The 27921-nt window shown below is 56.7% G+C and overlaps 3 protein-coding genes across 7 annotated transcripts; 1 reads left to right on the plus strand and 2 right to left on the minus strand.

Annotated features, from left to right (window-relative positions):
• Positions 1–216: 216 nt before the first annotated feature.
• Positions 217–7320, minus strand: BCL2L12 (BCL2 like 12). 3 transcript variants are annotated; one of them, XM_027515128.1, is made up of 7 exons: positions 7211–7320; positions 6414–6528; positions 6059–6201; positions 4008–4094; positions 3830–3921; positions 2268–2546; positions 217–398 (listed from the first exon to the last, which is right to left on the minus strand). In XM_027515128.1, exons 2-7 carry the CDS (start codon positions 6518–6520, stop codon positions 348–350), a joined length of 759 nt encoding a protein of 252 aa, XP_027370929.1. In that variant the 5' UTR covers positions 6521–6528; positions 7211–7320; the 3' UTR covers positions 217–347. The 3 variants fall into 3 exon arrangements, with proteins under 3 accessions (XP_027370929.1, XP_027370931.1, XP_027370930.1); XM_027515130.1 differs by lacking the exon at positions 7211–7320 and adding an exon at positions 7090–7165; XM_027515129.1 differs by lacking the exon at positions 7211–7320 and adding an exon at positions 6738–6960.
• Positions 7321–7393: 73 nt separating this feature from the next.
• Positions 7394–13011, plus strand: IRF3 (interferon regulatory factor 3). 2 transcript variants are annotated; one of them, XM_027515121.1, is made up of 8 exons: positions 7394–7652; positions 8437–8609; positions 9284–9455; positions 9542–9609; positions 10433–10616; positions 10721–11101; positions 11997–12112; positions 12779–13011. In XM_027515121.1, the coding sequence occupies exons 2-8, from the start codon at positions 8445–8447 to the stop codon at positions 12944–12946; spliced, it is 1254 nt and encodes a 417-aa protein (XP_027370922.1). In that variant the 5' UTR covers positions 7394–7652; positions 8437–8444; the 3' UTR covers positions 12947–13011. The 2 variants fall into 2 exon arrangements, with proteins under 2 accessions (XP_027370922.1, XP_027370923.1); XM_027515122.1 differs by lacking the exon at positions 9284–9455 and having other exon boundaries at positions 7394–8609.
• A 1242-nt stretch (positions 13012–14253) lies between these two features.
• On the minus strand, positions 14254–27744 carry SCAF1 (SR-related CTD associated factor 1). 2 transcript variants are annotated; one of them, XM_027515120.1, is made up of 11 exons: positions 27679–27744; positions 24891–25004; positions 24589–24646; positions 23803–23897; positions 23386–23486; positions 23185–23300; positions 17453–20230; positions 16760–16842; positions 16335–16553; positions 14919–15047; positions 14254–14687 (listed from the first exon to the last, which is right to left on the minus strand). In XM_027515120.1, the coding sequence occupies exons 2-11, from the start codon at positions 24996–24998 to the stop codon at positions 14496–14498; spliced, it is 3879 nt and encodes a 1292-aa protein (XP_027370921.1). In that variant the 5' UTR covers positions 24999–25004; positions 27679–27744; the 3' UTR covers positions 14254–14495. The 2 variants fall into 2 exon arrangements, with proteins under 2 accessions (XP_027370921.1, XP_027370920.1); XM_027515119.1 differs by lacking the exon at positions 27679–27744 and adding an exon at positions 25395–27615.
• Positions 27745–27921: the final 177 nt, after the last annotated feature.

Below are 27921 nucleotides of genomic sequence, written 5' to 3' on the forward strand. Positions count from 1 at the left end.
GCATAGCTTTGTTCTGGAGATAGCTGTTCAGGTGGCAGGAGTTTGTAGGTGCCCCAAATGAATATTTCCAGAAGGAATGAAAATATTGGTTCTTTCCCCAATTTATAAACTAGAGAGGTCCCTGAACCAAATCTCCTCTACTTAGTCCTTTAGTTTTTGAGAGAACACATAATAAAATACTTGAAAAAGTTTTTAATGTGAAAACATTTTAAACAGTTTTTTTTTTTTTTTTTTTTGGCAAAAAAACAGGGCAGGCACCACCCCACAGCCCTGAGTAGAATAGGAAGGCTTGGAAAGAGGGTGCAGGGACATGAGGTCTGATCTTGCAGCAACTTCTGAGGGAGAGCTCAGTCCAAGGGTAAGTTCAAGTCCACGGGTGAAACTGCCAAGATGCCCTCCTGGAAGGGAAAAGTGGCGGATCCCCGTGAGCGGAGAGGCGTCCTCCACTCACAGCAGTGTCCACCTCCACTCACAGCAGTGTCCACGCTGGCCCAGTGAGAGCAGAGACCGGGAAGGCAAGGAACCAGAGAGGAGGAGGGGACAGAGACCCAGAGAGAGGCAGACAGGGATGAGAGGTGAGGGATGGAGACCCCAAGAAAGGATCAGAGACCTGGGGTGGGTGGAAACGGTCCTGGGGGTGGGTGGGAGAGGCAAAGCCCCACAGCTGGGGTAGAGAGACTGAAAGAAGGGGAATAGAGTCCTGGGGCTTTAACAATACAGAGCCCTGACTTTGCGTTAAAGTCCTAATTCCAATTCCCCACCCTGAATAAAGGACTTTCCCTCAGCCTCCATAAAACCAGGATAATAATCGAATCCTATAAGGTGGTTGAGGGGTATAGATGGGATCATTCCACTAAAGGCCTTGCCTGAGCACCTGGCCAAGCTTGCCTGTTATTCCTTAAAGAATAAAATGTTCTTACGACTAATCCAGCTTCTGCATTGAGCTCTGGACCCTAATATCCACTGTTCCATCATCATCTTGCATTGAGGTCTGAAGGTTCTCTCTCCCTTAACTGAACCACCTCTGATCACCTCTAACTCCTCCCCAAACCTGCCCCCCACCTTCCCCTCTACTCTGCTCTTCCTGGTCTCAGGGGACATCAGATGTAGCTCTGTAGCTGCTCAGGTCGGCATCTTCGGCATCATCCGCGACTCCTGTCTCCCATTTGGTCTCCCCATTCACTCCGTGAGCAAAATCTGTCAGGTCTATTTCCAAATTAAATCCGGAATTCTCCACTGCCCCGACCCTGGTCTGATACACCCTCATCTCCTCCCTGGACCAGCGCTGGTATCTTTCTGGGGCTCCCCACTTCCGCCCTTGCCCCCTACATTAGTCCCCATATGGCCGCCAGAGGGCGCCCGTGACCACCCAAGTCAGCTTGCATCCCTCTACAAAGAGCCCTCCTACAACTCCGGGCTCACTCTGTGTGCAAGTTCTTAAGCATGATCGCAAGGCCTAAAGACTTGACGATCTGGCCGCCTCTCCTGCTTTCATCTCCCATCCTCTCCCCCTCACCCACCCTGCTCCAGCCCTACTGGCTGCCTCTCTGCTCCTCAAACACACCTAGCCAGTTTCTGCCAGTCTGTGAAGCAATGACAGCCTGGCAGTGATGAGGCCGGTAAATGAGATGGTGTCCATTAAGCAGCCAGAAATTGATGTTCAAGGGGACGGGGACAGCAGCCAAAGGTCATTTAGTCCGTACACAGGAGCCCCATCCAGCTCTGAGCCCAGCGCTGGATTTAAAGCAGTGAGCAAGCATGGTAAGGTGGGAGGGTGTGGGGGTGACTGCGACTTTAAATGAAGACCAGGGAAGGCCTCACTGGGGGTGATACCTGAGCAGATGGGCAGAGGAAGCAAGGAAGGGGGATATTGGGGAAAAGGCATTCCCGCAGGCAGTGCTGCACAGACAGTCATCCCACAAAGACCAAGTACCTACAAGGATGATCCCATTTTAATCCTCACAATAACCCTTTGAGGTAGGTATTGGAGTTCTCCTGCCTTTACAGATGAGGGAATTTGTTTCTGACATAACTTTTTGTGTATACCAGAGTGGTTAAAGCTGGGCAGGGCATCTGCAGTTATCACGGCAGTGCCTGGTGTACAGTAGGTGCTCAACAAACACAGAACGGACGAACGGTGGAAGCGGGAGAACACCCGTGATGTCTGAAAGGAAGGTTAAGACTCCACCCCCGTCCTTCCCCGCCAATACACACACATACAATGACAATTAGGTAAAGAGAAGCCCAGAGAGGCTGTGGCGGCTCACCCAGCCCCCATGGGCCTGGATCCAGGGCGCGAAGCTGTGCACATGCTCTACACTGAGTCCGGCCAAGGTGCCCCCCAGCCCAGCCACGCGCCGGCTCAGCTCCATAGCCAGGGCCAGGCGGGCCAGGGGTTCCGGGGAAGGTGGCGGAGGCCCAGGGCACGGTAATGCTTGGCTTGGGCGAGGGCTGACATCTCGGCTAGAGAAGAGTTCCACTAGGCGGCTGAAGGAACTGGCAGAGAGGCGCGCCAGTTTGCGCTGTAAGGCTGGGTCTGAAGCCAGCTGTGGGACAGGGAGAGGAAGAGCTTAGGTAAGCCTCAGTCACACCCTCGTAGCTAGCCAATAGGAAGCTCGGAGGCGTGGCTTCAAGCGAGTTCTAGGTGTTACTGGCGCTCTAGGCCACGCCCCTATCCAGCACATCAGCCAATCACAAACTAGACTATAAGATCTCAGCCAAGCTACTCCCAGAAAGATGGCCAAGAACCGGCGAAGCCAAGCCACGCCCCTGCCAAGGGCCCAACAGCCAATCAGGGCCAAGCCCTAAACTTTCTATGCTATGCTGTCACTTCAGTCGTGTCCGACTCTGTGCGACCCTATAGACGGCAGCCCACCAGGCTCCCCCGTCCCTGGGACTCTCCAGGCAAGAACACTGGAGTGGGTTGCCATTTCCTTCTCCAATGCATGAAAGTGAAAAGTGAAAGTGAAGTCGCTCAGTCGTGTCCGACTCTTAGCGACCCCATGGATTGCAGCCTAACAGGCTCCTCCGTCCATGGGATTTTCCAAGCAAGAGTACTGGAGTGGGGTGCCATTGCCTTCTAGCTTGCTAATATTATAGCGACGCTTCTGTGGGCTTCCCAGAGACCCAGAGGCCAAGCCAGTGTCTACAACAACCTTGCCTTCTACCGTACAATGAATAAGACTGTACACTTTGCCCAAGCTCCTGAGCCAACTAGATTCCAGGACAGAGCCACAAGCCACACTCCCTCTGGCAGTCCATTTCTCCTACATTCTTTTTTTTTTTTTGACCCGGCCTCACCGAGGCGTTGAGAGGCGCGGGGACCGGACCGGACCGGGTCTGGCTATATCAGGCCAGGCGGGAAACTGATGCGAACTTCCATTTCTCCTACATTCTAAGTCATAGCCCTATATAGTCAATCAGGTCTTCAGATTTTAGATAGCTGCCTTTGGGTTACAGTACATTGGGTTGCAAAGACTCAGACACGACTTAGCAACTAAACAGCATCAGCAGCTTCAAACCACACCTCCCACCCTTTCCCATCACCATACAGTCCCTTACTTCCTCACCTGGTCCCAGTTTCTTTCCTAGAATGTGTTTCTGGTGGCCACAGTCTTTGCCTATAAGCCACCCCCCTCTAGCGATCAATGAAAGGCAGTAATTTAAGGTATTGCCCTGGCTTACCCTTCTACTCACTCTTTCACTGAAGCCTTGTACCACCGTTCCCTGTCCGACCATCCAGTGAGAATGCAGATTCAGCTTCAGGTCCCAGTGTGGAACCATGCTGCAATTCCTATCCTAGCTAAAGGGGGAACAGACCACCCATCACCTTCTGGTTGATGACTTCTGCCTCCTCTTCCAGCAAGGCGACCAGTTTTCGCAGCAGGGCTTCCTTCTCTGTGGGTGCGGGACCCTGTAATTCTGGAGGCAGAAGAGAATTTGGCTGGGGGCAGAACCCTGGTGACCCTTCTACCTGCATCCTTCTCCAGCACCCCTCTGCACCTCACCTGGACTAGGTGGGGATCTCAGTTGCTCTTGCACCAGCTGTTCCAGCCGCTGGGCCACCAGGGCATAGAAATCTGGGGTAGCAGGGCCTGGAATGAAAAGAGCCAGCGATGGGTCTTTAGGAACTTTGGACCCAACATCGGGAACTTGGGTATTCTCTCCTCGCAATCATCTTGCCAGGTAGCAAGGATTTCTACTTCAGAGTGGGGTAAACTGAAGACCAATGAGCAAACCTGACTAAAAAACCCCTTATACTCTTCCCCAAGCTGGACTTAAGAGTGTTTGGACCTTGAAAATGATCCCATCTAAGGAAGGCAGACATACGGCACACCCCAGGTTAATGACCCTTAGCATCCCATTCTACCCCTTGTCCTTTTCAGGCAACTCATCACAGAACTCTTCTCCCCAGCTGTGAAATCCTCTTCAACAAAGCCCCTGCAGTAGCCATTACTAGTCTATCCAGGCTCATGTGTGAGAAAAAACCTACCTATCACTCTTGATCAAGTCCAATTCCCACCCCTCTTCATTCCTACTTTGCTACTGGAGAAAAGGGTTCATGTAACCAAAACGGCCAGGCAACTGTGACTGAAAATCAGGTCTCCTGCCTCCCTATTGGGGGTACAGTTCAGTTCAGTCCAGTCAGTCAGTCATGTTCAACTCTTTGCGATACCATGGACTGCAGCACACTAGGCCTCCCTGTCCATCACCAACTCCTGGAGCTTGCTCAAATTCATGTCCATAGAGTCAGTGATGCCATCCAACCATCTCATGTTCTGTCATCCCCTTCTCCTCCCTCCTTCAGTCTTTGACAGCATCAGGGTCTTTTCTAATGAATCAGCTCTTTGCCTCAGGTGACCAAAGTATTGAAGCTTTAGCTTCATCATCAGTCCTTCCAAGGAAAATTCAGGACTGATTTCTTTAGGATTGACTGGTTTGACCTCCTTGCAATTCAAGGGACTCTTCTCAAGAGTCTTCTCCAACACCACAGTTCAAAAACATCAATTCTTCAGTGCTCAGCTTTCTTTATGGTCCAACTCTCACATCCATACATGACTACTGGAAAAACCATAGTTTTGACTAGATGGACCTTTGTTGGCAACGTAATGTCTCTGCTTTTTAATATGTGGCCTAGATTGGTCACAACATTTCTTCCAAGAAGCAAGCGTCTTTTTATTTCATGGCTGCAGTCACCATCTGCAGTGATTTTGGAGCCCAGAAAAATAAAGTCTGCACTGTTTCTATTGTTTCCCCATCTATTTGCCATGATCTTAGTTTTTTGAATGTTGAGTTTTAAGTCAGCTTTTTCAGTCTTCTCTTTCACTTTCGCTGAGAGGCTCTTTAGCTCCTCCTCTTCACTTTCTGCCATAAGGGTGGTGTCATCTGCACTTTTGACCTTACTGATATTTCTCCTGGAAATCTTGATTCCAGTTTCATCCAGCCTGGCATTTCACATGAGGTACTCTGCATATAAGTTAAATAAGCAGGGTGACAATATACAGCCTTGACATAATCCCTTCCCAATTTGGAACCAGTTTGTTGTTCCATGTCTGGTTCTAACTGTTGCTTCTTGACCTGCATACAGATTTCTCAGGAGGCAGGTAAGGTGGTCTGGTATTCCCATCTCTTTAAGAATTTTCCAGTTTGTTGTGATTCACACAGTCAAAGGTTTTAGCATAGTCAGTGAAGTAGATTTTTTCTGGAATTCTCTTGCTTTTTCTATCATCCAATGGATCTTAGCAATTTGATCTCTGGTTCCTCTGCCTTTTCTAAATCCAGTACTGGGGGTACTGGTGGCTACAAAAGTTTAGGGGCAAGGAAGCACGTGTAGAAAGAGAGAGATAATAGAGAGGGACCAAAAGCTCTCCTAAAGCAGCTCACAGAACTGACAGATAGCAATCCAGCTGGGTGTCGGGGGTGAAGGTAGGTGCTGGAGACCCCTCAGAGCTACTCCCTTAGCTGGGTGATCTTAAACTAGTTCCTTATCCTCTCTATGCTTTAAGAATCAAAGCTGCTGACCCTGCCAGTTCTTGGATGATTGAAGGAAATCTCTTACCAGGCTCTGAACCATAGCAGGGCCGGAGTGGCAGGGAGCAAGGCCGAGAGGACTCAGGGGGAACGGCTCCTCGCCTCAGGGAGCAGGGAAGACATCTTCGAAGGCGGCTCAGGAAGTCTGTTGGCTCCTCCTGGGCAGGGCTCCTGGGGAAGGGGACCTCAGAGAGTGATCCCAGAAGCTCTTTGCAAGCAGTCCCTTTGTCCTCCTGAGAGCCCTTCCCTGCAACCCCCAGGACAAGGAGTAGAGCGAGATATAAAGAGGCGGGGAAAGAGACAGACTGAGTCCAGGAGCAAGAGTTGGAGAGGGGTCCATCCCAAATGCAGCACCCTGAGGAAGGAGGGCAACTCCCTCTTACCTGGGTGGGGTCGGAATGGGAGACCCCACAGCCTCACCCCGCCTAAGGAAGGCAGCTAGGACCCTCAGCGTGTCCTCCCGGAGCCCCAGCTCTTCCGAGCCCGCCATGGGGGCACCTGTGAGAGAAGGAAATGGAGGATGGGCTCTAGGGTTCAGAGCGAAGTGAAGGCTGGGGCCCAAATTCCTAGTCCGGGAATGAGGAGGGAGCCAGGACTAATGAATCCCCAAAGAGGGAAGGGGATCCCAGGTCTTTTATGGGAGTTTCGGGGTCTGGGAGCCCCGATGCTTGTCTCTAGAGAGAGAAGAGGAATGAAGACAAAGACACCTTGATCCTGAGAGAGGAGACGTCTGGGGATTCTGATTCTTGGGTCTAAGGGAGGAGGGGTCTGGGGCCTGAGCGCTTGAGTTTTTGGAGAAGAGGGCTGGGGGTTTGAACTCCTGAGTCTAAGAGAGAAGGGTTAGGGTTGGGGCTGTGGCCTCAGACCCCTGAATCCCCGAGGAAGAAGGGCCTCTAGGGCTCCGACTTCTGGATTCTGAAGGAAGATGCAAAGAGACTGAAATCCGTAGAGGATCAAGAACTACCAATCCCAGCAGGCTTCGCAGCAAACATTCCCCTCGGTCCGTTACTGGTTCGCCGCGCAGCCTGCTGGGAGGTATAGTTCTACTCTCTGACTCACGCTAGAATTTGGGAGACTGAAGACGCTTGGATGTCGGGGGAATAGGACTGAGTTGCCCGCTCCTGGATCCCGGCTCCCTCTTCTTTCCTCCTCTCCAAGCCCGCGCTGACGTCCCGCTCACCTGATCCTGGGCCCCCGCCGCCGCCACCACCTCCTCCTCCTCCTCTGAACTTGTATTAAGTTTCCTTTCTTAGGACAACTTTCCCGCGCCTGCGCACTGGTTCGGATTGGTGAGGGCCCAAACACAGAGGGGCGGAGCGCTGGGTCCCGCCTAATTTGCTTGTGACTTTCCCAGCATGCCAATGGTCGGAAAACCTAAGAAGGGCAAGGGATGGGAGGTGAACGGACGTCACGACTCGCCGAGCCGCCTCTTTGGTTCTGGAGTCTGTCACCCAAACGACGATCAAGCCCTTTTTATTTCGAGAAATAGAGAGAAAAAGAAGCCCCACCTCTAAAGCTCAACTGACGGGAAGTGGGGGTGTGCAGCTGAGAGTTCGAGAGCTACGGGACCCCAAAGACAGGGCTGGGCCCTGGCACCCTGCGCGCCCCGACCCAACACTTAGGTAACACGGAAAAACTGAAGACCTGGTGGCGTCCAGGAGTGAGGAAGCGGAGAAAGGATGGGTGTGCATTGACAGTGGGGAAGGCGGGTAATCTGGGGAAAGTGAAACAAGCAGGGAAAAAAGTGAAGCAATAGCAGACGCCCAGGTCGGCTGTAAAACAAACAAACAAACAAAAACAAACGGAGTTGCAAGGAGGAGGGGAGAGGAGGCATCTATATTGGCTGATCTCGGGAGAGAAGGATCACTGCGAATGGGAGGCAGTCCACTCTAGAAAATGAGGATATGCTCTGGGGGAGGTTGTTTGGGAGAGACTGTGGATGGTCTACGGTGGAAATGGGTGAAAGGATCATGGCGGCGGGGGGAACTGTGGAAGGGTCTCTTCACTGGGGTAAGTGCGGGGGTGGAGGTCTACAGGTCAGTAGCATCTACACCGCAGTAACTAGGGGGAGGGCGCTACCTTGAAGGTGGGAGTATCTGCACGGGGTTATGTAGGTGGGAGGGAGAGGTATTCAATGGAAGAGAGGTCTACACCGGCGGAATTGACGGAAGTAGATATATCTACACATCAGAAGCTGGGGGGAAGAGGGGAGGGGTGTAAAATGAGCTTGGGAGGGAGTCCTCGCTGAATTTAGAGAGCCTCCGTGGAGGATGGGAGGTCTGTACCCCAGGAAAATATGTTAGAGACCTGCGACGTGGCCCTTGAGACGGAGGTCTGGGTGCGGAACTCTCCGACTGGGCGGGCCTGGGAGGCCGCCTGTGCCCAGGAAGTATTATCTGCGCGCAGGCCAGACCATGGGAACCCAAAAGCCTCGGATACTGCCCTGGCTGATATCTCAGCTGGACCGAGGGGAGTTGGAGGGCGTGGCCTGGCTGGGCGAGAGCCGCACGCGTTTCCGCATCCCTTGGAAGCACGGCTTGCGGCAGGATGCCCAGCAGGAGGATTTCGGCATCTTCCAGGTGCGTGCCGGCGGGGAGGGGCCGTCCCCGAGTGGGGCAGGGCGGGGCGGTCCCAAAGCGGGCGGGGCCGAGAAGGCGGGGCTAGCGCACCTGGAGCTGCCCGGTATTTGTGTTGGCTGGTGGAAGTGGGTGGAGTTAGAACTCGAAAGGGAGAAGGTGGTAGGATCCGCAGACTGGTGTGGGAGAGCAGTCAGGATTGGAGTCTCCTGGTTCTGGGAATAGAACCGGAAAAGGAAGGAAATGCATCCTAGGGGGTTCAGAGGCCCCTGGGGTGGGAATCTTGGTTGTAGGATTTCTGAGGGCCGGTCTTGGATATTAGAGGCAAGACTTGGCCCTGAAGCTAAGGTTTCTTACCACCAAACTGGGATACACCGGTGGTGGTAAGCCGAAGTAGAGTGCGAGGGGCCGAGGTTATTACAGAGCGTGTCCTCGGACAAGTTGGTGGCAGACATTCAAAGGGACCTGGAAGGCTGGCTTAGCAAGCACAGGTTTTCGAAGGGCGGAGGTAGTGGGACTTGGGACACAGAGAATCTGAGAATTTGGGGATGAAACCCTGACAAGTTAGAACGTGCCCGCGGAGAGGACGGTGTTCGGGCACGAGGAGACAGGGTTAGGACCCCTGGAGCAAGGTCTAAGTCATCTTCCCCACTATCTCGGCACCACTGGTCCCCTAGGCCTGGGCTGTAGCCAGTGGTGCCTATACTCCTGGGAAGGATAAGCCCGACCTGCCGACCTGGAAGAGGAATTTCCGGTCTGCCCTGAACCGGAAGGAAGTGTTGCGTTTAGCGGAGGACCACAGCAAGGACTCCCAAGACCCACACAAAATCTATGAGTTTGTGAACTCAGGTGTGCTGGGAATGAGGCTTCCCTTAGAGGGATGGGATTTCGAGTGTCCCCAGGGCCGCTACTACACTGCCCACTTTTCTCCATAGGAGTCAGGGACATCCCTGAGCCAGATACCTCTCAAGACAATGGCAGACACAATACCTCTGATACCCAGGTAAGAAGGCTCCCCAACCATGCTGCCCTCAGCCTCTACCCCATCTTCTTTCTGTGTTCTCACCAGCTTGTCCAGATGTCATCTTCCCCCGGGACCGTCACCCCAGGCTCCATTCTCTCCCCTGCAGTCTGTCCCCAACCTGACCCAGGTCTGCCCCTGACTCTTCCCTGTTCACAGCCCTCCCATGGCTTCCCAGCGCCATCATCAAGAGAAACCTCAGAGCTTTCACCAGCCATTCGAGGCCCCAATCCACTTTCCAGGATTTGACAGCTTTCCTCCTTGTGCAGGGTTCTCTCAGCCTCTTGTGAGCTCAGAACCTCACTATCCTTGATCTTGCTGATGTCTGTGCCGGGGAAAGTCCTCTCTGAAATTCTCCTGAGACTTCTCTGCCCAGGTCTTCTTAACAAAGCATTTATCTGGCTGCACCAGGTCTTAGCTGTGGCATGCAGACGCTTAGTTGCAGCATGTGGGATCTAGTTCCCTGACCAGGGATGGGACCCGGGCTGCCTGGATTGGGAGCACGGAATCTTAGCCACTGGACCACCAGGGAAGGCCCTCTGCCCACGTCTTGCTTGCAGAGCCAGTTCCTCAGGTTGGAATTAGCTGCTCCCCTTGGGCTATTGTAGTGCCCAGCATACACCCAGGCTGTCTGTCTTTTACTGTGCTGGTGGCTGTGTCTCCCCTGGGCTGGAAGCTCCTTGAGGGCAAAGCTCAGGTCTGTCTCCTCTCTGGGTCTCCACATGGCTGAACACAAAGCTTGGTTAGTGAGAAGTGTCCAGAAAAGGCCATGGAAACACCTGGATCTTTATTTTTTCCTGTCCAGGAAGACACTCTGGAGAAGTTACTGAGTGACATGGACTTGAGCCCAGGAGGGCCCTCGAATCTGACTATGGCCTCTGAGAAGCCCCCTCAGTTCTTGCAGAGTCCCGACTCAGACATCCCTGCTCTTTGCCCAAACTCGGGACTCTCTGAAAACCCCCTGAAGCAGCTGTTGGCAAACGAGGAAGGTGAGTGCCAGCTGCGGGGCAGGAGGGGCCAGGCCCCGGGTCGAGAACCCCCTCACACCCTCTCATGCTCTCTCCCCCTTCACGTTATGGCTGCTGTTGCTCAGATTGGGAGTTCGAGGTGACTGCCTTCTACCGGGGCTGCCAAGTCTTCCAGCAGACTGTTTTCTGCCCTGGGGGCCTGCGGCTGGTGGGATCAGAAGCAGGGGACAGGATGCTGCCTGGGCAGCCTATACGACTGCCGGACCCTGCGACGTCCCTGACAGACAAGAGCGTGACAGACTACGTGCAGCGTGTGCTGAGCTGCCTGGGCGGGGGGCTGGCCCTGTGGCGGGCCGGGCAGTGGCTCTGCGCCCAGAGGCTGGGGCACTGCCACGTGTACTGGGCCATAGGCGAGGAGCTCCTCCCCAGCTGTGGCCACAAGCCTGACGGCGAGGTCCCGAAGGACAGGGAAGGAGGTGTGTTCAACCTGGGGCCCTTCATAACAGGTGAGTGATACAGGGCCTTCACTCTGCTGTGGAAACAGGAGGCAACAGTGGTGAAAATCTCTGGGGTCAGGAGGTTGGAGATTGAATTCAGACCCTGCGGCTCTGCTTGTGCTTGAACCTGGGGAGAAGGATGGACTGCTCTGAACCTGTGAAATCTGCAGACTGTCTCCTCCCTCTCCTTACCTGCCTGGAGCTGGCAGGGGGCTCAGGCCCAACATACAGAAGCCACTCAGGGAATTAGCTGCCAGAGTTGTTATCGTTATTACCAATTGTGGTGGAAAGACAGATGCAGGAGAAAGATACCCTCTAGAGGCTTGCTATCCGAATAGACCTTTGTGCAGGGATGCAAATAGCACTGTATTTGCACTGCCCAGCTTCGTATCCACTAGCTGCATGTGGATGCTCAGTATTTAGATGAGGTCAGTGAAAATGAGGAAGTGAATTTTAAGTTTTATTTGATTTTAATTAGATACAATTAAAACTTAAATAGTCATAGCTAATGGCTACATAGTGGACAGTGTGGGCTTGGGGGGTTAAAGAGCAGTTACCACCACCGATCTGGTACTCCAGAACCACTGAGAATCCGTGGGGAGGAGAACGCCCCTCCTGGGCCTGTTTCCCCATCCAAAGGCTGGGGCTCTGGGCGGGGTGGAGGGTGCGGTGGGGTTCACCTTCCAGCCCCATCTTGATGAGAGGGAGGGAGGAGGAACATTTAAGCTTGTGCGTAAGTGGAGGGGCTTTCCCCAAATTAACAGCCCCCAGTCATGGTGGCAGAGGTATGCCGGGCTTTTGATCAGGAGAGAAGGTAAGGATGTTAATGAGGTTTTGGGGCAGAGGAGAGGGGCAGGTAGAAGGTCTTCTTCCCATCCCTGACTCTCTGTTCCTTGGCCCCCAGATCTGATCACCTTCATTGAAGGAAGCAGACGTTCACCACTCTATACCCTCTGGTTCTGTGTGGGGCAGTCATGGCCCCAGGACCAGCCATGGATCAAGAGGCTTGTGATGGTCAAGGTACTGCCAGCCCCAGGCTCCTGGAGCTGAGGGGTGGATTTTAAAAGAGAGGCTGCTTCCAGAAACTACAACTCCCATAGTTCTTCTGGCAGTCTCTGCAACTGCCAGTTCTTCCTCAGGGGCTTCTGGGCGTCCCTCCAATGGCCTTTCTCCCAGAGCCAATTTTGAGTTCACTCAACCATGTGGAAGTCGGTGGACTACAAGTCCTAGCAGCCTGTGTGAGGTACTTCAGTTTCCAAGAATCCTTCTGAGCACCAGCTGCTGAGCCCTAGCTTCTAGGAACCCCTTCAGCAGCCTTAGCCCTAGTTTTTGTGGCCTCCCTTGGTTGCGGGAGAAGGGGACGACAGAGGATGAGATGGTTGGATGGCATTACCAACTTGATGGACATGAGTTTGAGTAAGCTCCGGGAGTTGGTGATGGACAGGGAAGCCTGGCGTGCTGCAATCCATGGGGTTGCAAAGATACTGACATGGCTGACAGACTGAACTGAACTAAACTGAACTTGGGCGTGAATATGGGGAAAACTACAACTCCCAGCAGGCCTGGGCCTAATGGTTCATCCTGGGTTACAGTGGGGGATACTGGGATTTGTAGTCTACTCAACCCCATCCTGGGTAGAGGATGGTGTTGGCTGTCTCCTGACAATTTCTCCCCCATCTCCCACAGGTTGTCCCCATGTGTCTCAGGGTTCTTGTAGACATAGCGCGGCAAGGGGGTGCCTCCTCCCTGGAGAACACTGTCGACCTGCACATTTCCAACAGCGACCCCCTCTCCCTCACCCCAGACCAGTACATGGCCTGCCTCCAGGACCTGGCCGAAGACATGGATTTCTAGGTTGCTGGGGAGGCCTGAGCCCAAGCCCTTCACCTCGACCAATAAACTGGTTCTGGCCATGGTCATCACTGTGTGTCTGGTGTTCAGTGTCACTGGGCCAGCCCTGACCCAAACAAGGGGTTATTCCTCCTTAAGGCCTGTTTATCCACCTGTGCAAGCCACTCACATCGTAGGTGCTCATGGCCTGAGGGCCAGGCACTGTGCAGGGGGCAGCTGACACTTTACCTCTCTTCTCTGGGACCTAGTGAGTCACCCGTTTTAGAGACCAAGACACCGAGTCTTGGAGAGGAACAAAGGTCACAAAATAGGAAAACAAGGCAGGTCAGAATCCAGGTCTCATTCTTAAATGGCTGCTCTTTGAGGGTGGCCTTTGGGCTCAATTTGGAACATCCATCTTGCCTATAAACAGTTCAAGCCAACGGCCAGAGGCAGAGACTCTGTCAAGAGCCTCGGGTGCCGTTCTCAACTCCTGCTGGGCAGACCAGTCCTTTGCCTTTCTGGGCCTGGGGCCCCCTCTGTGTGGGCCTGCAAGGGCCAGTTGTAAAGACATTCTGACCCACCCCATGGGCTGGATGCCCCCACCTCGCCTCATCACTCCTGGTTCTGGGTAACAGGGACTGATGGACGGGGGAGAACAGATACACGTGTACGTTTGGTGAGTCCCTCTGCTGCCCACTTGAAACTATCACAGCGTTGTTAATCGGCTATACTCCAATACAAAATAAAGTTTAAAAAAAATAACAAACACCTTTTCAAGGTCCTATCAACCCATCTGACACAATTCTATTTACTTCTACTTTAAAAAAAAAAAAAAAAAAAACGGGCTGACAGAGGCCTGACTTACTGTGTGGCCCTCGCTACGCTGTGCTTCAGCTTCCCTCCATCTCGGGGGAGTCAGTTAGACGACCCCAGCCTCAGGGAAGCGGGAGAAAGGATCCAATTCAATGGAGGACAAAGATCCGGTTTCTGGGGCAGTTCCAAGGCAGGCAGATAGCACGCAGGTGCCCTGAGCTGGGCAGGCAGTGATCAGGTGGGTGGGGACCCTGCCCTCCCCTCACCACTGTCAAGAGCAACAGCTGGGGAGCTGCCAGGTCTGGTTCTAAGTGCTTCACCCGCCTTGGGTCTTTCCTAATCCTCACAGCCCCCACTTTATACACGAAGAGTGAGGCCCGGTGGGACGGCTGCACTTTCCCCAAGTCACACTGTCTATCCTCCCCGCTAACCACCCTCTCACTTGGGCCAAGTCTCCTCCCCAACACTTCCCAAACTGGACTCTGAGAAGGGCTAAAAATCATGGGGCTCAGGGATAACATTTCATGAAACCTTTAATGAAACTGAGGGAGGGGCACGAACAAAGGGTCTGGGCGCGGGGCACAGGCTCTGGGGCAAGGGAGATGGGCGTGAGACGGGGCAGGGGCTCTCCTCTTTCCCGCAGCAGCCCTCCCCCAATCATCCCACTGACGGGGGAGGGAAACGGGGAGACGGAGCCATAAATACGTCCAGAATTCCAGAGAGGCAGCGAAGGAAGAAAGGGGCGGGGCCGAGAATCTCAGAGAGGGGGCAAGGGCAGGCCCGGGCCGCCTTTGTCAGGGGGTCCTGGCTCCTTGGGTGGCCGCGGGGGCCCCGGAGGGTCCCCTGGCTTGCGGCCATGCTTGCGGAAGTAGCGGTAGCGTTGGACGTAGGCGCGCACCAGGTTGCTCACCTTCACGGGGTTGATCTCCCCACTTTTGCTGTGGCAGATCTGGGGGGCAAGGGGCAGCCGCAGTCACCACCAGCCCCCAGGGCCCCAGGGTGGGAGGACCACCCTTAGGTCCAGGCCGTCTGAACCTGCCCCGCTGATGCCGGCTGGAGGAAATCCTATCTCCCTCTCACCTTCCAGACTGACCCACCATCCCTGTCTGCCTGTCCGCTCACGTCCACCACGCTGTCTCCCCTCTGCCCACCCCCGCGCATCTGTCTCCTCGGGCCCCACCTTGTGGACGGCCTTCCTCAGGATGTCCTTGTACTCCTCCTTGGTGATGTCCTTTTTCTGATAATACGGCTTGATGGCCAGCTTCACCTCCTCCACCGCCCGCTCCTGTGTGTGCAGCTTCTTCAGATACTGGGAGGTGGTGACAGGGTGGGAAGAAGGGACAGCAGAGGCCGGGTGAGTTTCTGCAGAACCCTGCCTCGCTCACCGGCCTGCAGGTTCAGACTTCCTGACCACCCAGGTACTCCTGGAGGTGAAGTCCTGCTGAGGGTCTGCCCTTGCTGTGGTCACCCCCGCCAGCCAGGCCAGGCCTGGGCCTCAGTGTCACCAGCATTTCCTCCAGGCTGGACCCTGGGCTGGCCCAGGCATCCCTGACCAGGATCCACGTGTCCGCTGCCCTTTAGTCTATTAGGGAGACAGACCTGAGCCAGGCGGCTGCTCCCTGCTGCCTCAGAGAGATGGGAGCAGCAAAACCAAGGCCCGGGAGGGCAGGACACCCCACACTTCAGGGTCAGCATCTCCCCGGAGACAAGAATGCCAGCAGTCGGGCAAGCTGCTGGGGGAGGCATGGCCACCCCAGGGCGTCTCCTCAGGCCTCCCTAGCCCCACAGGAGTGGGTTCTAGACATGCGGCCAAGAGAAAGGGGGTGTGGCCCACCTCTGTCTAGATGTGCTGAGACAACAACGGCAGGGAACATACAGGGCAGCCTCGCCGGCGGCACAGGGACCTGCTGCTCGTCACAGAGCCCATACTGTTCCTGTCCTGCAGCCCATGGCACTGGCCACAGACAAGTGTCCATCAAAGCTGTGGCCCATCTCCGTTTATACGGGGTTTATAATACAAGAGTTTGTTCTGCCAGCCTTCTGGCACCGTACGTGGGCTGCAGAAAGGGTGAACAGCGCCATCATCTGGTGACAAGACAATAGTGACCAGCATCCAGACCAAAAAAGGGCACACAAGCCGAGACCCAGGAGCCAGCTAGAGGAGCAGAAAAAACCCCTGCTTGCCCTGTATCCTTTCTTCCTCCCTCCGTCCAGCAAGAGATGCTTGATTTTTCATTTGTATACCACCCCGTGCCCCACTTACACAAAAAGACTGGGGTCAGAGAAAGGGAGACAGGTAACCAAGGGGTAGACTGCAGTGGGTATACATATAAATATCAGTGTGTGTTCATGTCCATCTCTCTCTATCCCCACCACTATATGAAACTCTTAAAAAACCTGCCTAGCACTCTTTTCCCACCCACTCGTCTAATCAAGGACAAGTTTCCTTCCTTACAATTGAATGACTTCCCTTTTATCTAAGTCCTCATCTGCGGGCATCAGTCCACAGCTCTCCTCAAGCCCCTGCATCTCAGTATCTATCTGTAATCTCAGCAGAACCGTCACCATCAACCCACCTCTCCCAAGCCCAGTTCACCTTGTCTGTGTCCCCACGTCCCTCGGAGCTGCTGCTGCCCTCTCTCTTGTCAGACGCTGCAGCCAGCCCAGTGGGGGTGGGAGGGGTGGAGCCGCAGCCTCCCAGGGGGAGGCTGCCAGGCAGCAGGTAGCTGGAGGGGCCAGGGGGCAGACCCAGGGAGGTGGGCACAGGAGCTGGGGTCACCCCCAGACTTGAGGGTGGCTTCCTGTGGCTGAGGATCTGTGGGGAAAGGTTGGAGGATAAGCAGGAGGGGATGACGGAACCGGTACCCGTTCCCACCCTGATTTCCCAACAGTCCCAGAGGCGACAGGCTCCTCTTCTGGCTGATACCCTGCTCCAGAGCCTGCCAGGAGCTGTAGTCCTCTCCTAACCCGAAGCAGGGGACAGGAAAGGGGGCAGCGGGGACTCCTCCCCAGGAAGCCCACCTGGTTGGTGGCCTGGATCAGTTCCTGGGCCTTTGCTCGGCTCGCCAGATTGGCTTCTTCCATCTTGAAGAGAAGTGCAGTCACTGCAGGAGGTGGGGATCGGGAGTTGATGCGAGAGGAGAGGGTAAGCCTCCCCCAACCACTGCTGCCCCCTCGCTCCCACCCTGGCTGCAGGTCTCCGCTCAGGACCAACCAGGAGGAGGGGGCCTCAGGCACTGAGAGGGCCCGCCCACAGCCTGTGTGTTCTCAGGACTTCAGGTGTGTGGGCGTGGGGCTGGTCCCCAGCCCCCGTGGCCGTTCCCCACGTCTGCAGTGTAGCAGACTCCTGGCATCCCCTAAGGGACCCTGCTCTCTCCATTCTTCCCATTCTTCCTCCACCAAGCCTATTCCAGGCTGCCTCTACGCAGACCCCAGGACACAGCCCACCCCTCCCGGCTGTGTTGGAGTGGCCCAGCTGCCTGCTGCCCCTGTGACCCTGCTGCTCTCTTCCAGCACACCCAGACGTCATGGAGTCTTCTGGACAGATGTTGACTGGCCCTCGCCCACCTGAGGCCCTCCCGGTCCTGGTCATTATACACCCAGTCCTTCCAAGGTGTCTCCACCGCTGCCTCCAAGCTCATCCCCAAATGACCTTCTCCTCCTGGATCCCGTCTGTCTGCCCCCACCTGCCCTAGGTCCCCGGGGGACACTCACAGGCCAGGACGCCGCTGGTAGTGCAGTCCACGCCCGCGGGCAGGTTCCAGGGCATGGGCGGGGGCAGGGTGGGCAGCTGGGAGCCGCGGGGAGCGGGCCCGTCCTCCGCCCCCGAGTCACCAGCTGTGGACCCTGCACTCGGGGCAGCACTCGGCGCGGCCGCCGCCGTGCTGGTGGCTGTGGTGGTGGCCGGCTGCTGCTCCTCCTCCTCCTCCTCCTCCTCCTCCTCTTCCTCCTCCTCCTCCTCCTCTGCCCCAACCCGGACCCCAGCCTCCTCAGCGGCCTCTTCTGGCAGGAAGGAGACCTCAGGTGTCTTGCAGCTGCTGTCCACAGTCTGCGAGTCGGGCGTCAGTGCAGGGGGTGGAGGGGCCACCTTGGGGGGTGGGGTGCTGGGGGCCTTGGCTGCCCGCTCTTCCCCGGACCAGGAGGTCTCCTCGGCCCCCTTGGCTCCAGCGGCCTGGCTGCAGCTATCCGCCTTGGACTTCTTCAGCGTCACCGGGCCACTGCTGCCCCCGCTGCGGATCTTTTTCCTGGTCTTGGATGGCTTGGTCTTTCCCTTGGTCCCCTTGGTTTTCTTGGCCCCAGCCTTGGCCTTGACCTTGGTCTTTTTGGGCTTGGTGCTGCCCTGAGCTGCTTTGGCCACCTCCGCAGGGGCCCGCTCGTCTGGCTTGAGGAAGGGGGAGCGGCTCTCCCGGTCGCGGCTGAACTTGACTCCGATGGAGCCCAGGCCGGCAGAGGAGGCCTCCCTGGCCGGCGTGGTACTGCTGACGCCCTCGCGGATCAGCACCGCCACCTTGGACTGCAGCTTCACCTTCCGGGAAGACGACGAGGACGAGGAGGACGAGGAGCCCGAGCCGCTGCTGACTGGAGGCTTTGGCGGGGGCCCCGAAGAGGGTGCCAACTCCTTGGGGGGCCGGGTCTTCTTGGACGACCTGTCCCTGTCCCTGTCTCTGTCCCTCTCCCGGTCCCCCCCGTCCAGCGCCTTCCGCCGCGATCCCTTCTCCCGGGAGGAGGAGGAGGAGGAGGCAGCCCCCGAGCGCCGCCGGTCCTTCTCGCTGTTCTTGCCGCCCCGCTCCTCGGCGCTCAGCCCCTCCGAGTCGTACAGGACCTCCCGCTTGGGGGATGAGGCCGGGGCCGGGGAGGGGCCTCGGGTGTCAGACTTATCCGGCCGGCCCACGGTGATGGTCCGCTTGATGGCGAAGAGGTCGTGGTCCGTGAGGTCCTGGATGGAGGGCGGAACGGCCCCCCGCCGGCGGCTGTCCCGGTCACTGCCCAGGGAGGTGGAGCCGGAGGGCGGCTGGGCCGGGGGAGGGCCCTTCTCGCTGTCCCCGGAACGCTTCTCGCCCCGAGACCGCGACCGCTTCTTCTTCTTCTTGCTGCCACCGCCATCGCGGTGCTTGCCACGGTGCCGCTCGCGGCGGGAGGACGAGGAAGATGAGGTGGCCGGAGGCGGTGAGTTCGAGCGCCTCCGCCGCCGCCTTTTCTCCCGGGACCGTGACCGGCGGCTGCCCCCGCGGCGCCGGTCGGTGCTCCGCGAGCGGTGGCGGGTGGAACGGGACCGCGAGCGGCGGCGGGTGGACGATGAGGCGTGGGAGCCCGGCTTGCGGTCCCGCGAGCGGTGCTTCTTGGAGTCCCAGGGGGAGGCCGGGGCCGGCGGGGCGGGCTGCGCTCCGGAGGAGGAAGAGGCGGCCTCCTTGGCCTCGCCGCCGCTCCGCTTGCGTTCCCGCCTCGACTTCTTGCGGGTGGGCGGGCCGGTGGGGGCGGCGGGGGCGGGGGCCACGGCCGGAGAGGGCGATCGCTGCCGGTAACGCTCGCGCCGCTGGGTCAGGATCTTGCGCCGCAGGTCCAGGCCGCCCCAGCGCGTGTCGGCGGCTGGCGGCGCGGGGGCCGGCTCCCCCAGGTCCACCTGCAGGGCGCCCTCGCCGTCGGACTCCGCGTGCAGAGACAAGAAGTCGTCCCCCTCGGGGGCCCGGGGTGCGGGCGGCGGGGGCGGGGGCTGGGCCGCAGAGGGGGCCACGGGTGGGGGCCGCGCTGCCCGGCCGCCGGCGCGGAAGAGGGAAACCGCCATTCTGGGCTCCTCCTCGGGCTGGACGATCTCGCCCTCCTCAATCTCCGAGTCGCCCGGAGGCAGCAGAGGGGGCGGGAGGGCAGTTCCGCCAGCTGTCACCACCTCTACGGAGACCTTGCCTTCCCGACAGGCCTCCGCCTCGGTCCCCACTACAAAGACACGCCGGCGGGTGGCTCCGTCGGCCCTGGTGGAGTCGGCCTGGGGCGGTGTGCCAGGGGCTGGAGTCGGCTGCAAGGGCTGGGGGTCGGGGCCCGGGCTCTCGTCACCTGGGAAGTCCTGGCTCAGGCTGTTGTCGTCGTAGATGCCCGCCAGGGTCTCAGAGATGCGGCTGATGCTCTGTGACAGGCCCTCCTCTTCTTCCTCTTCTTCCTCTTCCTCCTCCTCAGGTGAAGGGGTCCCGGCTGATGAGCTGGGGTTGGAGCCTGTGGGCTCGAAGGGGTCGTACTTCTGCTCCGGAGCAGGCGGTGGGGAATAGGCCTCGTCGGTGGGGTGGAAGGGGTCATAGATATCAAACCGGGGTGCAGGAGGAGCTGGGGGCGCTGGGGGTGGTGGAGGGGGAGGCGGGGAAGGGGAGGATGAGGAGGGCGAAGGGGAAGGGGAGGAGGATGCAGAGGAGGGGGCAGGGGGAGGGGCAGGGCCCCCGTCTCCAGTGCCCAAGGTGAGGAGGTGGCGGGCACAGGTGGGTCGAGAAGAGTGAGACTGCGGAGAAACTGCAAAGGAAGAGCAGAGACAGCAGGGGTCAGGGGCCTGTCCCGGTGTGGCAAGGGGCCCGCAGGCGGGCAGCACCCCGTCCGCTGGGCCCCCTCACTCAGCCCTCACTGCTCCAGCAGGCACTGCGCCCAGTGCTTCATGCAGTCAACACGGAGGACGCTCCTAACAGCTCCATGCCGTAGGTACTGTGACCCAGAGCAGCAGGATCTCCCCTGAGGGCGCAGTCAGCGCGGTACAAGTGACCCCTGGAGGCTGCCCTCTGATATCCTGAGAGGCAAGCAGGCCGGCAACCCAAGACCGCCCTGACCAACAAGAGCACTGACATTCCCACAGGAGGCATGTGCCGGGACTGGAGAGCCAGGTTCCAACCTAGCGCCACCTGCAGGGTCAAGCCCCTCTTGTGGGAATCCATCCCTTTGTACAGAAGGCCTATCAGGAGCCTGAGAAGGTGCGAAGTGGCAGAGCCGGTAAGCCCCGACAGGCTGAGTCCCCGTGTGCCCCCGGCCGTCTGATGAGCCCCATCCCCGGGGCAGTATCTGCTCAGGACTCAGACATCAATGACCCGGCCAGGCAGCGGGCTTTCCTCCCTTATTTCCTCTGCCCTCCCAAGATCTTGCTTTTGAAGCACTTCATGGCCTCCACACCACAAGTCATACACATGTAGAGCCAAGTGACCAGGGCTGCCCCCAGGCCAGGTGACGGGGCCAGGGTTCAGACACACACATCAGAGTTCAGAGGCCACTCTCTCAACCACAAGTAACAGCCAGGCTCCTGCACCAGCAGGGACCTCAGCAGGGTCACGTGGACCTCGGCAGGGTCATGCGGACAGCACTGGAGAAGCCCAGGGCTGAGATCGTAGCACCAGGGGCCACTTTCCACCTGGACCCCAGGCCCCAGCCCTCAACCTCAACCTGCCCACAGGCAAGCGACTCAACCCCTGTCTGCCTCAGTTTCCTCATCTATGAAATGGGAGTCTACTCATTCATTCAGCACTTTTTTCTGATCACTGATTAGGAGCAGTTTGGGGTACTGAGAGTACAACGGCACACAGAGATAAAAATCTCTGCTTTCAAGGACTCTCTGGCCAGGAGCTCTGACAACCCTGGCTGTTATTACAACCACCTCAGGCAAAAACCAAGCCTGCAGATTGAAGCAAAGCAAAACATCTGCTTCTTTACAGTTTTGTTTTGTTTTTGTTTTTGTTTTTGCAAAATAGGACTACAGGTGAGTTTCTTTTCTTTTTCTTGCATTCTTAACACATTCCAAATAAAGACCAAAAAACACCTAAGAAAAACAAGCCCATGGGCTTCGATGGTGATCCGGTGGATAAGAATCCGCCTGCCAATGCAGGGGACAGGGGTTTGATGCCTGCCATGGGGCAACTAAGCGCATGTGTCACAACTACTAAACTCGTGCTCCGCAACAAGAGAAGCCACCGCAACGAGAAGGCCACGCAGCACCACTAGAAAGTAGCCCCGCTCCCCGAGTGCAGTGATGAAGACCCAGCACAGCAAAAATAAATAAACCATAAAAAAAAAAAAAAAAGACAACAGATCCTAACCTCAGGATCCTACTGAAGACAGCTATTCCAGACCCACCTATGGATATCACTTTGGCCCAGGGGCCAAATCCCGCCCACCATCTGTTTTAGTAAATCAGGTCTGACTGTAAATAAGTAAATAGGTAACAGTGTCCGCCCACTTGTTTACTTATCCCCTATGGCTCCCGATTCTAAAGGAAGAGGGTGGCCACTGGTGACCCAGGCCTGAGGATTCGGGGCTTTCACTGTCCAGGCCTGGGACTCAACCCTCGGCTGGGGAACTGACAGCCCGCAGGCCGAGTGGTGAGGCCTGAATGAATAAACTTTTTAAAATAATAAAAGAAAAGAAAAGACCCCTGAGGGCCTCCAAGAGTCTGATGGGCCCCCAGCACCATGTTCGCTGAGTCTAGTGGATAAGGAAGTCATCCTGCATATGTGAGGGAAAAAAGAGATAAAACCTGACCTGCTTCACAGGATGTGCGAGCCTCTGGCAGAACAGCTGCTCACAGCTGACCCAGTGCCCTACCTTCCTCTCCTCCCCACCGCTCCCGATACGTATGGATACGCAGAAGGGAAGACTAAACCCAGGGTTCTCATCAGCGCCCCAGTGACCAGCAGCAGCAAAACCGGGGAATTAGTCAGAGTCCACCTGCAATGCGGGAGACTCTGGAGACGTGGGTTTGACCCCTGGGTGGGGAAGGTCCCCTGGAAGAGGGCATGACAACCCACTCTAGGATTCTTGCCTGGAGAATCCCATGGACAGAGGAGCCTGGCGGGCTGCAGTTTATAGGATTCCAGAGAGTCAGACACGACTGAAGTGACTGAGCACACACACACACACACACACACACACATCCCTGGGCCAGGCCACTCATGGATTAACGAATCCTCTGTGGTGATTCAGACGCCCAGAGCTGGGACACCCTCTGCTCTACAGTGCTCAGGAGTTCAGCCCGCACTGTGTGCGGGGCTGCGAGCAGACACTCCCTCAGACAGGTGCCCACCTTGGAAGAGAAAAACTCCAGCTTTACACAGAGAAGGCCCCAGACCCAGGACCACCATGAAGCAACTGCTGGTGCCACCTCGAGGAAGAACCTTCCCTCTTTCAGACTTTTCTCCCCCTGGAGTCAGCGCTCCTGAGAAGCCCCCATCCCAGAAAGCTGAATTCCTAACACAGCTACACTGATACACAGAGCCCTGGACACGCGCTCACTGCTCCCAGGCACTAGCTCTCACGTCAGTTTCAGCTTTACTTACATCGACACGTGCGTGCTTACAGCCTTTCCTGAAGTCTAGCAGGAAAGACGTTAAGGTACAGGTTTTGTCTAAATGACACCAACAGCACTACCACTGCTACCAGCGACAGCTAAGGCCTCGATTGACCCCTGCCAGGGCGGCCCTGGCCCCACATACCCGTTTTGCCTGTCCTCCAGGCCCTGAGACGGGGCAGCAGGCTGGGTACCGGCAGAGGGACTGGATCCCTGTCCCCAATTCGGACCTCGGCCACCAGCTCCAGCATGTCCTCGCTTCTGCAAGACAGGGAGGAGGGAGCCTCAGAGGTGTGTCCAACCCCCACGCCAGGGCCTCTCCCAGTCCAGCAGCCCAGATACTCACTCGCCAGGCCGCAGGTCCATGTGGCTAGGAACCCAGGTGTCTGGGGGATCCAGGATGCTCACCAGCCCCGCAAGGAGGCCGTCGGCAGCCATGTCCAACACCTGGAATAGGCCAGGAGGGGCTCCACCCTGTCCCTGCTCATGTGAGGACCACACATCCCATTTCCCCAGGCCCCAACCTCTCAGTAACCCAGACTCCTGAGACGCTAAGAAAACACAAGGATCCAACCAATTCCCTCAATGTGACTGCCTCTAGGACCCAAGGGACCAGGCCCTCAGACTCTTCCACACTGCCCCTGATCACCACCCCAGATCCAGGAGACTGGGTCCCCCAGCCCCATCTCTGGGGTCCAGGCCCCAGTGACCTTCCTGCCCCAGCCCCAGGAATCCAGGTACCTAGCCCTGTCTTCTTACTTACTGTAGCCGTGTCAGTCCCCCCGGATTCCTGGGAACGGGGCTCCGATCGTGGGCTCCGGCAGCGCCTCCATCGAAGGCCATGACACCGAGAGCCATCTGGAGAGACATTGAATGCGGGACTAGAGACAGGGGACTAGAGGCAGAGACCTTACACAGCAGAGAAGAAAGAGACCGCCTCGCTCTTGACAAGGGAACCGAGAACATCTGCCTACTTTCCTGGCCTCCATCCCACCATCTCCCAAGCCGGGTCCCACCAACACTTTTCAGAGGCCCCAACTCTCTCACCCGATTTGTGCCCCCAGCCATCTTTGGGATAAAGTCCAGATAGGTCAGCCTGGCCTCTGAGCTTTGCTGTAACCCAGTCTTCACTGGGCTCTCCTGCCAACACCCTCTGCCCGCCAGCCCCAAAGACCCATAACTCAGTCCAGCGGCCTCTGGGTCGTGTACCTGCTGCCTCTCAGGCTTTCCTCTTGACCAGACAGTGCTCCTACGGCCTTAGAGACCAAGGTCACCTGTCACTTCCTCGCAGAAGCCTTCCTGGACTCCATCTCTCCCCACACTACCCTAGCTGGGCTGCCTTGGGTTACCTCTGTGATGGGACTATGTCTCCCCTCCACCAGACTGTGAGCCCCTCCAAGGCAGCCACGGAGGCCAACCCATCTGGGGCTCCCTGTGCCAGCACCAGCGGGGGCACCTGGGAGACCCGGGGAAATCATGTATGAATGAGAGCAGGAGGAAGAACACAGAGATGGGGCAGGAGTCTCGGAGGAACCAGACACCATCATACCTTTATCATTTGGCAGATCCCCCTGCAGGGAACTCCCCACAGCCTGCTGAATGGCCCGCTGAAGGCAAGGTGAGAGGGAAGAGGGTGGAAACAAAGATGAGTCAGAGATGCATGCCAAAGGTCACAAGCTCTGCTGCTAGGAGACAGCCATTCCAGACACCTCTACAACCAGACTCAAACCCTACAGACAGGCCACGAGTCCTGGCCCCAACCCGCCTCCTCGGGGGTCCAGGAGTCAGGGCCCAGGAATCTGGGCTCCCCTGCCCCTCCCTCCCTCGGCCCCAGGCGTCTGACAGCCTCACCAGGATAAAAGCAGGAGGAGAAAGCGTAGGGTCTCTGTCTGGCGGACCGTCGCCCCGATCCTCGCCTGACTCTTCCGTCTTCCCTCGAGACTCATCTTCTTCCTCCATGGTCACCTGGTGGGGGAGCGGGGCAGAGTCTGGAGTGGAGGCCAGTGGGCAGCGCATGGTGGTGTCAGGTGGCGGAAGGAGACGACGGACGTGGAGGCCTCAGTGGCCTCCAGCACTGCATCTGCTTCAGCATCCATCCTCCCCCAACCCCCACCTCATCCCCGGCCAGCGCTAAGCTCCAGGCCCAGTGCAGACCCTGGAGGGGCTTGGGCAACTCTTTCTGACTTTCAGATACCCCCTCTGTCAAAGGGCAGCCTTCCCAGTATATGTCCACATCCCACTCCCCAGTTCCCACAGCTTCCCCCACAACCAAACTTTAAGACCCCACAGGAGCCGAGACTTTTTTCTGGCCAGTTGTGATGTCAAATACTGCGTCCGGAAGTCTCAGAAACCCACCTTTCCCAAACTGAGATACGTGCCAGTGTGCTTGCGTGCGCCTCAAATGCCACGCCACTTCCTCAAGCATCGATTTTCCTCAATGGTGAGGGACCCGACAAAATGTATTTAAACACAGAAGATGGAACTAGGATACAATGATCTACAAAACCAGTGTGCCATCTTGAAGATGAAAACACGCATTTCAGGAATGCTGTCCACCAGACACCACAGGAAGCAACCTCCGATCACCTAGCTGCCCCCTTGTATGGAAGTGTGGCTAAAGCCTTTGCGTTGTCACAGAAATTCTTAGGTAACACGCAGAGATTGAAAGATCACTCTTCAGACTGATTGAGGGAGGGGCGGGGCTTGATTAGGGCTTCAGAAAAAGTGACTATTTCACTGTACGTTTCCCTGCAACCATCAAATCTCCTACTCTGAAAACAGCATCCAGTCCCACAGCTCCTAGAAAGCTTCAAAACCCCTAACCCCCAACTCCATCCACTTAACTCCAAGTGGGTCCAATAGGAAACTCTTCTCAAGAGAAAGGAGACTGCCTCCTGACACAAGAGTTAACAGCCCAAGCCCTCTATACAGAGTAACAATAATTATCATTAGCCTTTAATACCCAGGTTTCCCTTACTGTGGTCTCCCCCACACCGCTAGTTGCATACCTGCAAAACAAAGAAACCTCGGTCCTGGTTGGCCTCATCCCAGATTTTCAAAAAGCTCTTGTGCCGCCTCCCAGCTCTCTAAGAGCTTGCACCTCCTTCCCTAACTCCAATAGACACCTCTCATCCTGATCAGGCCCCCACCCCCACCCCCCGGACAGTTCCCGACCCTGGAGCTGCTCTCGGGCACCTCTGGGGGGAAGCACATACTTTGTATGGTAGGGCAGTGTCTTAAGAGGTAAGAGATGCTCAATCAAGACGTGTTGACTACAGACCTACATAGCCTCAAACCCTCTGTGGTATACAGATCCTCCCTTGTGTATTTAGATATGCCTCAGGCTTTGCAGACACACCCTGGGCTCCTTACATCTTTTAAGACCAGAGAAGCCTCTGCAAACACTGCTTGGTCACTCTAGATCAGTTTCCCAAACTTGGTAGCAATTGAGTGCTTCACAAATAGCTTGTCATCAAAGCAAATTGAACACACAAGGTTCTTCACCATACAGCACAAGTAAATGGAAATACTATTAATGGGACTTGAGTACTACATTCATATGACGGTGTACCCTGGGTCTCAATGAAAAATGTATTTCTCACTGTAGATCAAGGTCAAAAGAGTTTGAGAAGCACTGCAATAGATGGGTCTAGATGATCCTATGGACTTTCCCAGACCAATGTGGACTAATTTTAACTCTCTCTGTAGCCCCAGGGCCATGCAGAATTTTTCAACATTTTGCATTTCAATTACTTTCGAAAGGGCAAGTACAACACAGCCCAGCAAACTTTCCAAATCTCTTCATTGTCTTATTTTCCATGCAATTATCAGGTCCCCAAAGACATTCAAATTTGCTCCAGACATAGAGACTGCACTCCTGCAGTCACACTCAAAGCCACCTAGATGGTTCCAGGTCTTTCTAACTGCCCCAAGCCTTCTGTCACCCAGACTAGACACTCCTCAGACAGCTGGAAACCCATCCACGCCTCTCTGAGAACATCTCAGGATTTGTCTCCTTCCCTTAGTGGGTACATCCGGCTCCTCTGGGTGACTATAAAAGACTTCCCAGTCCTGAAACAGTTCTTCAGAGCCCACCTAAATGGCTCCTACCCATGTAGGTGAGCCGCATCCTTAGGTCAGCCCGTGCACACACTTCCCAGCGCTAACAGACATAGCCCAGGCGCTATAGTTGGCTCTGCAGATACTCTCCAGCTCTTGCAGATCTCTTTAACCCCTGGGACATATCTCAAGATCTCAAGATGGCCCCAGAACCCTCTAAACAGACCCTAGCCTCCGGTCAGCTCATAAAGACGCTCAAGAGTGCCCACAGAAATGACCCAAGGCAGCTATATGATGGAAGGCAGGCTTCAGTCTCAGTCCAGGCCCTGTGGACGCCCCCAGTCCTCTCGGGGACGCCCCGTGGATGCCCCCCGGCACCACAGACGCGTCCCGGGGCCTTCAGAAGGCCCCTCTCTGGGCGCCAGCTTCTGCCACCGCTACCGGGCCCGAGGCCACCCAGCCAAGCCCTCCAGGCCCTGCGGCGTGCCGGGAGGACCCCTGGACAACTAGCGACCCGACTCCGCCCCGCCCACCCCAATAGGCCCGAGCCCCGCTGCCCGGACCTCAGCCGCCATCTTACCCCGCCGCTCGGGCTGCGGCTCCGGCCCCGGCGCGGGGCGGGGCGGGCTGGGGCGGGGCTCGCGAGCAGAGGGAGGGGAGGGGTGGAGCTAAAACGCCGCCGAGCTTGCCGGGACTTCAAGTACCGAGCACGGTGCGGCGAAGGCTGGTGAGAAGGCTCCGGACTCACTTTCCCGGCAGCCAACGGGACACATGGGCAGGGTGCGCGCGATGCACGCCGGGAGGCGTAGTCTGCGCGTCGCCT

This window comes from Bos indicus x Bos taurus, chromosome 18 (assembly GCF_003369695.1).
Source record: "Bos indicus x Bos taurus breed Angus x Brahman F1 hybrid chromosome 18, Bos_hybrid_MaternalHap_v2.0, whole genome shotgun sequence".
NCBI lineage: Eukaryota > Metazoa > Chordata > Mammalia > Artiodactyla > Bovidae > Bos > Bos indicus x Bos taurus.